Source organism: Gigantopelta aegis, unplaced genomic scaffold (assembly GCF_016097555.1).
Source record: "Gigantopelta aegis isolate Gae_Host unplaced genomic scaffold, Gae_host_genome ctg2366_pilon_pilon:::debris, whole genome shotgun sequence".
In the NCBI taxonomy this organism is placed as follows: domain Eukaryota; kingdom Metazoa; phylum Mollusca; class Gastropoda; order Neomphalida; family Peltospiridae; genus Gigantopelta; species Gigantopelta aegis.
The window spans coordinates 1-12,575 of record NW_024532907.1 but is presented as its reverse complement, the minus strand read 5'-3'; the positions used below and the strand labels follow the sequence as shown (position 1 = coordinate 12,575).

Sequence of the window (12,575 nt, the reverse complement as noted above, 5' to 3'; positions counted from 1 at the left end):
CATAAAATTAAAATGTGTTGAGTGCGTCGTTAAATAAAACATTTCTTTCTTTCTTTCTAGCTACATTTATTGTACTAATATTGTGTTTTGGTTGTAAATTTACACTAACGTGTAAAACTAGGCTTACAATGTTTTGTGAAACTTGTCCCAGGCTATGTCACTTTAACTACATGTACATTAAAAAAAAAAGGATAAAAAAAAAGCAAAATAGTGAACTACTGACATTTTTGTAACAAGTAGACATAACCATTCCTGGAAGTCAACCATCGAAAATAAACACAGCTTTAAAGCCTCAATTTCCTCTCTACATCATTTAGAGCAAATTATATAGACTGAACTCTCTATATTGGATAAAGGCCAAAAATGCATTTCATAAATAACATGTCCCACCCCCCTCTCCCCCAACGCAAACCATGCAGTACTCCATGACTGGTATATCAAAGGCTGTGATATGTGCTGTCCTGTCTGTGGGAAAGTGCATATAAAAAAAGAGCCCTTGATGTTAATGGAAATAATGTAACAGGTTTCCTTTGAAGACTATATGTCAGAATTATCAAATGTTTGACATCCAACAGTTGATGATTAATTAATCGATGTGCTCAAGTGGTGTCATTAAACAAAAACATATGGAAAGAAAAGGAATGTTTTGCTTGACAGCACCTCGGGACATTTATAAATAAACTACAGCAGCCAACTATTTGGTTATAGTTTGTGTTCTTTGTGAGTGCTTTACTAAATGGTGTAAAACATTTTTCAATATTGAAATTTCGGTATTTTGAGATTTGCTCAGTACAGTAAATCAGTATTGAAATGATACTGATACCAAACAGTATATATGGTAACCGCCCAGCTCTAGTTTTATTTAATGACACATTCAACACATTTTAATTACAGTATATGGCATTGGACATACACATGTATAGTTAAGGACCAAACAGATAATGAGAGAGAAAACCCACAGCTGTCACACAATGGGCTACTCTTTCTGATTAGCAGTAAGGTATCTTTTATATGCAGCATCCCACATGCAGGATAGAATATACCATGGCTTTTATTACACCAGTTGGGGAGCACTGGCTGAAACAAGAAATAGCCCAATGGGCCCACTGACGAGGATCGATCCTAGACCGACCATGCAGCAGGCAAGCGCTTTACCACTAGACTACATCCACCTCACATAATACAGATGAACATACAATTATACCTTAGGATCTCCAATTAGGGCAATTGCAACAGACAGCTTTCTTTTCTGTCCTCCACTTAAGTTTATGGCTAACACATCAGCCTGGTCTTCAATATCAACAGCCTTCATCACCTTTTCAACCTGCAGAAGTTTAATAATTAGCATTTCAATATTTCTTAATAAACGATCAACAAACATCAAAGTCAATGGGTGAAGCAAATTGAAATAAAAATAAATACAGACATAAATTAATGATCTGATGAACAGTCAACAAAGTTAAAACCCAGGAGTAACAGGAACTGAAATATATACACAGGGCCGGATTTAGACCTTGGGGGGCCCGGGGCACTTCAGGTTCGGGGGCCCCTCAACATAGAAATTAAATTACATGACAAATTAAAAAATGAACTAATTTTATAATTATTACATTTTTTTTCATAAAGGAAGTCCTTAGTCTGGGGGTGGGGGGGCCCTTTCCTCCTTTACCCCCTTATAAATCTGGCACTGTATATACACAATTTAAACAAATCAGTTAAACTTCAAAACAAATGTGTGGGCAAATAAAAGTGCCATTCTGTACACACATTATATTTATGAATATACAATTACACCGTGGATCTCCAATTAATCTATGAAACAGTATTCTGTACTACCTGCTAGTAAATCAGCTCAAACTGGAAACAATATTGTTTAGCCAAATTTCACATGCATGTATTTAGAGTATTTCCTTGAAAGTTATTCAAAAGTGGCTATCTGAAGCACATGTATTAGCCAAATACTAGATGATGTAGCCACTTTGTATTAAAATTAGCTAGTGTTTTCCATAGCTTGTTTTAGCATGGTGCAGCACCATGCCTCACTAGTCTAGCACCATCTTGCCTTAATCAGTGCCATGCTGCACTGAGATTAAAAAAGCCTTTTTCAATAATTAATTCAAAAATTGCCTTGATAAAACACTAAAAAATGTATTATTAATTAATAAAAATATCTCTGTTATATATTTAGCCATTCATTTATTAAAGCAAGAGCATTAATTACATTTATGTTTATTTCAATTAAAAAAATTTTTGTCTTCAATGCAAAAAAAGTGCCCTGAAAATGGTCAAAATTGCCCCCAAAGTGTACCATGCCTTGCCAAATTTCTAGGGAAAACACTATGAGCAATTGGCTAATTTGGCAATGATTGGACAGGCTGAGCCCTGAGCTTCATTCATGAAATGTGTTGTCAACAGAATTATTTCCCCATCCTGTACATGCAGTGCCTTAAAAAGTGGAATACATTTCACAACAACAGTGATGAAAATCATACTGGACAAAAACTGAAACTTACAAAAGGAAGGAAATGTTTTATTTAAAGATGCACTCAACACATTTATTTACGGTTATATGGCGTCAAACACATGGTTACGGATCACACAGGTATTAAGAGAGGAAACCCGCTGTCGCCACTTCATGGACTCCTCTTTTCAATTAGCAGCAAGGGATCTCTTATATGCACTATCTCACAGACAGGATAGTACATACCACAGCCTTTGTTACACCAGTTGTGGAGCACTGGCTGGAAATGAAAAACTTAAAAAGGTCAGAGTAAAGTAAGCACATGCATTTCATCAATAAACAATGATTAATAAATCAATGTGCTCTAGTGGTGTCATTAAACAAAACAACCTTTTTTTAATCAATAAACAAGGACAGGGACATTTTTGGGGTAGTGCTAAAATCCAGATTTCTTGAAAAATCTAGAGGCTTGTTTGGTTTGTTTTTTCTTTATCTCTGCTAGACCAAATACTAACAACACTGGCTTTGTTCTTTTGTTTCACTCCCTTGATGGCAGCGAAGATTTCGAGGTGTTCACGGCAGGACAGTTCATCATACAGGATATCATGCTGAGGACAGACCCCGGTCATTGATCGAATTCTCTCCATATCTCCACTATGAGACACGTCCTGGAATAACGACAAATAGCGACAACACATTATTTAGTATTGTAAATTCCTTTATACTGAAGAAGAAAATCCATTTATACTAATATTATAAAATGTTAATTGTTCCTTCAAAAAGCAGACAAAAATGTAATGTGGTCTTTTTTACGGGCTGGTCATAATTATCAACAAGGCATGATGTAACGTCACCCCAAAAACATACATGTAAATAAAAAATATCCCTTAAATATTTTTTTTTTTTTTATGTCCACTTTTTTATAAAGGAGGGGAGGTCGTTTGGCAAACTATATTTTTTGTATGTTTGTGAAGATGTTGGTAACTGCAAAAGGCCCATTAGTTTAGTTATGGCTCAAGCTATTTTCTTCTCACGAAATAAAAGCTTAATTAGTAGGCTATTATTAACTGTTATAAAATAATATTTCTTCAGCAATAAACCATGTTATTTTATCACATATGGGCAGCAGGATACATGTAAGTATAAACTCTACCATGCCATTTATTGTTGCTGTCCCATAACTTGGAGGAGATAATCCACAGAGCATGTTAATTAGAGTTGTCTTCCCAGCTCCGTTGTGACCCAGTAGTGCTGTAATTTGGCCTTCATATATATCCAGTGACAATCCTAAAATTAAATTAAGAGTATATTTTCATAAGACAACCTCAGTCTATGTATGTGATTGCAAAAGTTGACAAAATCTAATAAACGAATATAATTTAAGCAAAAATGTGGAAAATATCCATGACTGAGGTCATTCTAAAAACAAACGTTTGGTTTGCTATCAGTTAATCCATTTTATTAATCAGTTTTTTGTTGTTTACTTTGCAGCCTGTTTTAAAAAATGTTTTAAATGTCTGCTAAACATTTTAAAAAATAAAACACAGTACTTACCATCTACAGCTTTTATTGTGGTCTTTTTATCTTTGAATGTCTTTGAAATATTTACTATTCTGTAAAACAACAAAAAACACCCCAAATTACACAGTTAGGTATGTTGATTGATATGATATTCCAAATCAATAAACTTCCCATATACAGGTAGTAGTACGAACCATGTTTGTGATATAACAGTTGTGGAGCGTTCGACGTAAGGGAAATAATCTAAGAAATTTTCCAACAGGGATTATTCGCACCACAGCTTAAAATTGTTTTTGTTAATATAATAATAACCAAACTTGCACTCAAACCTGGTGTCCTGTCCTTATAAAATGATGAAGCCTACACTTAGGACTTTAATTCAAAATGTACCTATACAACTACACACATGTACATTGTAGCATGTTGTTAAAAAGTCTGGAAGAGGCAGGATTTAGAGCCTTTGGTAGAGTGCTAGCCCGAGGTGCTTTCATTGTAGGCTCTAACCACCTTGGTAGACAGATGATCTAATTGGGTTTCCCCCCCATCCCAAACAGGGTACAAAACTCGTATTTCAAAGACTTTGGTATGTGTTGTCCAGTTCATGGTAAAGTGCATATATATAAAAGATCATTTGCTGCTAATTGAAAAATGTATCTGGTTTCCTCTAAGGTAGACTACACATGCCAGATTTATCAAGTGTTTGACATCCAATAGCCGATGATTAATAACTCAATGTGCTCTAGTGATGCTGTTAAACAAAATAAACATTTTCTTTTAACGTCTGGAGACTATGCAAGTCTTACCCACAAAACCTGCATGTAGAGAAATTTTGTTAATGTTTTGAGTTTAGACTTTTAATAAAAAGTCTTATAAGTATGGACACTGGTGGAAATACTACAATCATATGACCTAATTACAAAAGAAAGTTAAGTGAAAATGCAAATTCCTTGATTCAAGAATCAATCAAAAAGCTCAGCAAAAATGAATCAATATATACAAAATACAAAATACAAGCTTTCTGAGAGTACTGCTACAGCAATACATGTCCCCTACCGGACTCAAACAAATTTCATTATCTCCTAAGTTCAAGGGCCATAACTGTGTAAACAAAATGAGTAAATCTCTATGAAAGTTAAACTTGATCTACATGCATGTGCATGTGTAACATGATAAAGCTATACACACAATTTCAGCTCAATATCTTGAGGCCTTGCGGAGAAAACTAAAATATATATATATATATGTGGGACACACAGACAGACAGATGGATGGAAATAAAACCTATAGTCTCCTCCGGTTGGACCGGCAGGAGACTAAAAAAAGAAATGAAATTGCAGAGATTTACCGAAGGCCTACTTTGCTTGCTAGATCAGCAGAAACTGGCTCCAAATTGCCTGCTTCAGCTTGTGCTGCCACCTTGAGTCGTTTTCTGTGAATCTTCCTTTTCTTCCTGCACCAGTAGGATGGCGTGATGCAGAACCATGGCATGTAACGAGGTCCATATTCTCCTAAAATTTAAAAAAATCCATTGGACTTCCAATATGGTTTTGTTCATATGGCTCACCATGGTAGAACCAACAAATCGCTGATTTTACCTTTGACGCCTGTATAATATTTGACATCTTTATGTACCTACATTGTACACATGAAAAGAAACCTGAACTCCAATATATTTACATCAATTCCATCATTTAAACTGTAGGAACAGTTAACTTTGACATATATGTTCTGCAACAATCAATTATGGATTTTTATAATCGATCATCACATCGATAGAGCCCAAGCAATCAATTTTTGATTATAATCAATCACTGGAACATCATTACATGTCACACTATAGGTCTAACGGGAGATTTTTATATATTTTTTTATATTTGCACCTCTGAACAGTAAAATTTTAACTTTTTTGTAAATTCAGGTCAGGTATTCGAATCCACAACGTAGACTTAATTAACTTGTACACTGTAAACAAGCATAACGATTCAGCCTACAAAACTGCATCATCAAATGGAACATTTAATTTAAGCCTTATAAACCTAATATTAATAACAGTAATGTATTCAAATGGAATATAATGAAGACTGTTAAATAGTAAATAGGAAATCAAAGATTACACATGTATCACACTGAATACCAGCCATCCACTGCTGAGAATTTACAAGCTAGTATTAATAACAGTAATGTATTCAAATGGAATATAATGAAGACTGTTAAATAGGAAATAGGAAATCAAAGATTACACATGTATCACACTGTATCACACTGAATACCAGCCATCCACTGCTGAGAATTTACTGGTTACAGATCCAAAAGGATGTTGTCATTTTGGGGTTATTAGTTTTGTAATTATTCCTTGCCATTTTAAACTCTTTTTTTCATTAAAAATATAAATTAGTAGTTAATTTGGCAGCATGCAATCATGTTAAAAAATGTAATGAATTTAATGGAATAAGTTGTTGAATGTGTGGATTCATGGGCCCATATATCCACACTTCCTCGTTTATTCTGCATTTCGGTGGTATAATATATAAAAGCAAAGGTTGTTCCAATTCCCATTGTCAGATACCTGACTATTAGGAAACAGATTATCATAGTACATGTACATATATATGTTCATCTAATGTCTTAAGCTTTTTGTAAAAAAAAATCCACCCCAATAAAAACACATTATAAACCCATATAAATATGTTAATTTGATGCATGCATATGATATTTCATAATAATGATGCTACTTGACCAATTATGGCGTTTTTGAACATAAAGATTAAGAAGCATAAAAACAAACAAAGCTATAGTGTATAGTATTACTCTATTAATTACGAGATACACAAGTCAATTATTTCTGACCAGGAATAACGTGGTCGAAGTAGACTGCCAGGATAAGGTACAGAAAGCTGTCAACCAGTAACATGATGATGGGTGCATACAATGGAAAGTCTCCCATCTTGCTATTGGAAAACGTCATTCCTCCTGTAACAACATCCAGAAATATTCCCTGAAAATACCAAATACTGATTGTTTCAGAGAATGTGCAAACTGTTTCGAACTGTTCCAAAGAAAAACAAAGTACTACATAATAAAATATGACATTCAAGTCCAGTAACTAATAACAAACAAGAATTCCACAGAAATAAATGTCTTGCCCACCATAAACGTGTTTGGTGTCGATCTTGGTTACATCTACAGATGTTCATCTCAATACATGATTTTAAAACCAAAATTAATTAAACTTTTAGAAAATTCAATTATTTTCTAATTAATAAATTTCATAAACTGTTCTTTTTAACATGCATTGAGATGAATATTTCTAGATCTACATTCATGTATATAATTGTAAACAAAGTTTCCCTGATGCAGGACTTAAGGTTTGTTAAAAATGGAGCTTTCAAAGTTAGTTTAAATGCAAACGTTGATGCTGTCGCAGATGTCATCGGAAGAGTAGTACATGTGCCTAAATTGTATTACTCACCTTTTTACTTAGTAAAGATGAGACAAAAACCTACATCATGGCTGAAACTGAACTTACAAACATGTTAGTCAGCAGGGCTAGTTAAAATAAATTGCTACTAGTCTTTTATCGAATTTGAGGGCAGGATGTAGTCCAGTGGTAAAGCACTCGCTTGATGCACGGTCAGTTTGGAATCGATCCTCGTCAGTGGGCCCATTGGGCTATTTCTCGTTCCAGCCAGTGCACCACGACCGGTATATCAAAGGCCGTGGTATGTGATATCCTGTCTGTGGGATGGTGCATATAAAAAAATCCCTTGCTACTAATGAAAAAATGTAGCGGGTTTCCTCTCTAAATGTTTGACATCCAATAGCCGATGATTAGTAAATCAATGTGGTGTCATTAAACAAAACAAATGATGTGGGGTGGGGTTTTTTTTAATTTAACTAGCTCTTCAATGATAACATTAAACAATTTTCATGATCTACATGTACATAAAATTAGGCTTACAATCGATGCGTTGTAAATAAAAAAAAAATCGCTATAAAAAACATGGAGACTCATAATCTAACTCTTTGGCCAGATGCAGGATCGAACCCGGTCGGTGGCCCATTGGGCTATTTCTTGGGCCAGCCAGTGCACCGCGACAGGTATATGAAAGGCACCCAGTCCAGTGAGAAATACATCTGACTATAGGAATCAAATACAAGCCTACCTGATCTATGACCAGTGAGAAATACATCTGACTATAGTAATCAAACACAAGCCTACCTGATCTATGGCCAGTGAGAAATACATCTGACTATAGTAATCAAACACAACCCTACCTGATCTATGACCAGTGAGAAATACATCTGACTATAGTAATCAAACACAAGCCTACCTGATCTATGGCCAGTGAGAAATACATCTGACTATAGTAATCAAACACAAGCCTACCTGGTCTATGGCCAGTGAGAAATACATCTGACTATAGTAATCAAACACAACCCTACCTGATCTATGACAGAGAGCCCAGTCTGACTACAGTAATCAAACAGAATCCTACCTGATCTATGGCCAGTGAGAAAGCGACAGGCGAGAGCAGACAGAGAGCCCAGCGACCGGCTGGTGAGATGCTGTAGTCGTAACCGGTGAGGGTGGGCGTCCTCGTCATGCTTACGATGAAGTGCAGCAGGCTGATGATGACGGTTGAGAAACCTGCCACAAATCCCGCAACCTGAGCCTTCGTGAAGAATGGAGTCATCAAAAACGCCAGGTTAATGATTGACATTCCGTACAGGAACATCAGGATGAAAAACATGAACAAACTCTCGTTGCGGAAAAAGGATGAGGCCATGGCAATGACGACGACAATAATAGTCACGAATAAGATAACAAACAGGTAGACAAGTGCCCACGACAGCCTGAAAATTTAGATCATTAACCAATAAGTATCAAATTTAAAAAAAAAGATTGTTAAAATCTTGAATAAAAGTGAAGCATATAAAAATGGTTTAGTGTATGTTGTCTTCTGGGAGATCAACGTGTTCACAACAGCATGAAAATGTACATTATCAAGAGCGTTCGATTGTTTGTTTGTTCAATCATTTACTGCAGGGGACAATATTATGATGAATTTTTTAAAAACATGGCAGCGGCTTCTTACATGCATCTTTAACCTTCAGACTACTGGATTAACTTTTGACAAAAACCATGTACATGTTTATAACTTTTACTCAACTCACATATTATATCCACTTAAATGTTTTATTTATAAATCAATGTGGTTCATCAAATCAATATAAAATAAAGTTCATATTTGAATCGGTAAGTATCATTTTCGTGGGATTTTCTAATTTATATGATATTTTAGATCAGTTAATATTGATTAAAATTAGGCAAAAAATCTAAAAAGTCACGTTTAATTACGGGCATTTGTGGCCAGATGTCCATTATTCCCAATAACTTGGTCTGACCAGAATTAAAAAAATTAACAAACTGTGATTCATATCCCAATATTTGGTGATTTTCGTTGTTGGTAAAACAATCAAATTTATTATCAAATCAGTTATCACAATCAGCTATCGATTCCTCAAAATGACCGTGATGTGCCACAATCCCCTTGTTTTCTTCGGGATACAATTAAAGTTTTGAGTAAAAGTCAGTATCTACATGTATCTGTGATATTTGTGTTTTTGCACAGTTCTTTACACTGTATATTCTTGAATTTTTGTGTTGATGTTGATCATCACTTTATTTATTTGCATTACCATACATGTACATGTAGTTTGACACCCAATAGCCGATATATTTTTCGTGCTGGGGTGTCGTTAAATATTTATTCATTCATTCATTCCATTGTTGTGAAATGAAAATACTTGCCGCAAACCACCTTTTCAACTAAAAATTCCCCGGTATTTTCCATTGATAAACGAAAAACTAACGCTGCCATACTGTCAAGTAATCTGTTTTCTGATTTGTACTTTTATTTCCTGTGAGTGTCATGTGCAAAATGGCAGGAAATATGAATTGGGGAATGCACTGTATACAGTGTACAGTATGTCGACTTGCAAGACATCTCGCTTGCAGCAGTTGGGTTAAGAAAGAAATAAACACAGCTTACCACCAAACAGAGTCTCTGAGACCCATCATCTTCATTCCTTCTCGTATTTTCTTCTCTTTCTCTGCTACCAGATTGACACACAGAAAGTTGATGAAGAAAGAGTAAGCCAGAACGAAGTAGATAGCCGACCCAATTTGGATGCTGTCAAGACTTTCTGTGTATTTATCCTTTGGCATCAACTGGACTGAGACCATAGGTGAGGGAAATGTTGGATTGATTTTCTGTCAATGAAAGAGTAATGAGAAATGAATATAAGGTGGGTGGGGATTGGAAACATCAACATATATTCATTATGAGAGAGAGGGAGAGAGAGAGGAAAAGACAGAGAGAGATAGGGTGGGTGACAGAGACAGAGACAAAGACAGGCAGAGAGAGAGAGAGAGAGAGAGAGAGAGAGAGAGAGAGAGAGAGAGAGAGAGAGAGAGAGAGAGAGAGAGAGAGAGAAGAGAGAAGGAGAGAGGAGAGAGAGAGGAGGAAAAGAGAGAGAGGGAGGAAAAGACAGAGACAGACAGAGGGATATTTAACTCACTCTTATGAGTGCAGTATCAACAGCATTCTGCAGCCAGACAAAACCAGTTGAGAGATACATGTTGGCTTGACATTTTGGTCCAAATTGAGTTCCATTAGGACTCTTTCGACACTCACCTAGAATGCAAATTTACAATATACGCTGTATATATTTAAATTACATAAATAAATATACTGAGAGACATTAAAAACACAATGGATATTTTACTGAATATTTTCTTACAGACATGTCATATCAATCATATAAAGCATATGGACAAAATTACATATTGGTAACAACTGTAAGTGAAAAGGATTTTGTTTAAATTGGAAACAATGGAATAAAATGCATTTGTAGCAAAAACCGTTTCTTGAAGTATATTGCACATAAACCACACTATTAGGTTATCCCTGTCCTGAGTCAGACCCTCAATCCTATTGGAGGCCGGACTCGGGATAGGCGTGTTCGAACCCCTAGTGGTATATGGACACGTCAAACCAGTTACTAATTAAGTTAAGTAAGCTAAGCAAAACCACAGTAATGCATATAAAAATCTTTATGCACATGCTTTGCCTGCATTGGTCTCCCTATAACAGCAACCATTATTTTGATTCCCTGCCCTTTTTCAATAATCCATAATAAGTAAGGTTGAAAAAATTCAGTTTTATTGCCAAAAAAAACCTAAGTTGTGGTTTTTTGTTTCAGACGCATTTTATTCGATTTTGTTTTTCCGAACGATATCTTCTTTCTCTTACAGTTGTTACCAGTATCTCATTTGTTAGTATGCATAATATATATGTTATGACATTTCTTTTTTTAAAAATCAGTGAAATACCCATTGTGTTATTTATGCCTCTCAGTACAGTTGAATCTGTATCACTATTGTGCATTTTTTAGTTTTTCTACTTGTAAATGCAATTATTTATTGTTAATTTTTTTATGGAAAAGTAGTTGAGAGTATAATTTTTACATTTAACCACAAAATTAATTATTTTGGCAGAAAGCCACAATTATGCATCTCTGACTTCTGTAAAAAGAGAAGATGTCTTTCTGTGTAGTACATGCATATAACCAATAGATACTATTGCTTGTTAACCATTTCATTTGATATATATACTCTTAAAAAAAGTAGGGGAACCTGAAATATTAATATTAATATCAACTATTAGACCGAACATACATTTTGACCACAGACATCTTAGTAAATAACATTTAGGTCTGTTTATCAAAACACCAAAACACATTCCATACTTTGCACATGCATCACGCAGCTGCCCGGTGCATGTGCGTGGGGTGTCATTCTCGATTTTGACAATTTCCAGGAAGGTCCATTAATCACTGTGGAACATTATTTCTGTCAATCTTTTTCATTCTGTTGTTATTGTTTTGTTTTTAGTCATTTTTATTGTTTGAATTTGCGATTTACTGATAAAAAAACCCATCAACTTTCAAATTTCACTTCTGACCCCAATCGTCCTTCAAGATCTTTGGTGGTCATAAAACCTACTGTAATACTGAACTACCGGCTGTAATGTCTGCCCAATTAATTCACTATCATATAACCATTCCCCATAGCTAATATACCTTACAATATGGCAATTGTAAATTCTTATTAGAATTCCCCAACTTTTGTTTAAGAGTACATGTACATGTATATGTCATTAAGAAAAATCTGGATTAAACTGCAAGACAAAAATTTACACACACCCTGATTTCGTGCTTCAGTAAACATATCATTGATAGAAGGCAGAGACCTATACGGCATCCGAATTGCATAACTTATATTTGCTCCTTCAAAACCAAATATAATTCCAGCTGCCACATCAGTCGGGTTTGCTTTGTACCTCTCTTCGGCCGCAGACTTGCTGGGAAATGTCTCATACGGAACACCACCAAGAAGGCTTGATATCTCGGTCATCAAAGTTCCAACATCTGGTGTGTTAGGTGACACTAACAATTTCTTTGAAGTATTGAAGTGAAAGCTACCATCAGAAAGTGGATTTTCCGGGAATGAAACAGCAGGAAAGGTTTC

At 35.2% G+C, this 12,575-nt stretch overlaps 1 protein-coding gene across 3 annotated transcripts in view; it reads right to left on the bottom strand.

Moving 5' to 3' along the window:
• Positions 1-12,569, bottom strand: part of LOC121391414 (cholesterol transporter ABCA5-like) — a 56,978-nt gene extending 44,409 nt beyond the window's left edge. For 2 of the 3 annotated variants that reach the window (XM_041523057.1, XM_041523059.1), the window contains exons 1-10: positions 12,251-12,569; positions 10,565-10,680; positions 10,036-10,256; positions 8,479-8,836; positions 6,830-6,977; positions 5,328-5,490; positions 4,016-4,074; positions 3,615-3,748; positions 2,977-3,129; positions 1,205-1,324 (exon numbers count right to left, since the gene is read on the bottom strand). In XM_041523057.1, coding sequence (XP_041378991.1) covers positions 1,205-1,324; positions 2,977-3,129; positions 3,615-3,748; positions 4,016-4,074; positions 5,328-5,490; positions 6,830-6,977; positions 8,479-8,836; positions 10,036-10,256; positions 10,565-10,680; positions 12,251-12,461 — 1,683 coding nt within the window. In that variant the 5' untranslated portion in view covers positions 12,462-12,569. The remainder of the gene's footprint in view (positions 1-1,204; positions 1,325-2,976; positions 3,130-3,614; positions 3,749-4,015; positions 4,075-5,327; positions 5,491-6,829; positions 6,978-8,478; positions 8,837-10,035; positions 10,257-10,564; positions 10,681-12,250) is intronic. The other variant, XM_041523058.1, reaches the window with a different exon arrangement.
• Positions 12,570-12,575: the final 6 nt, after the last annotated feature.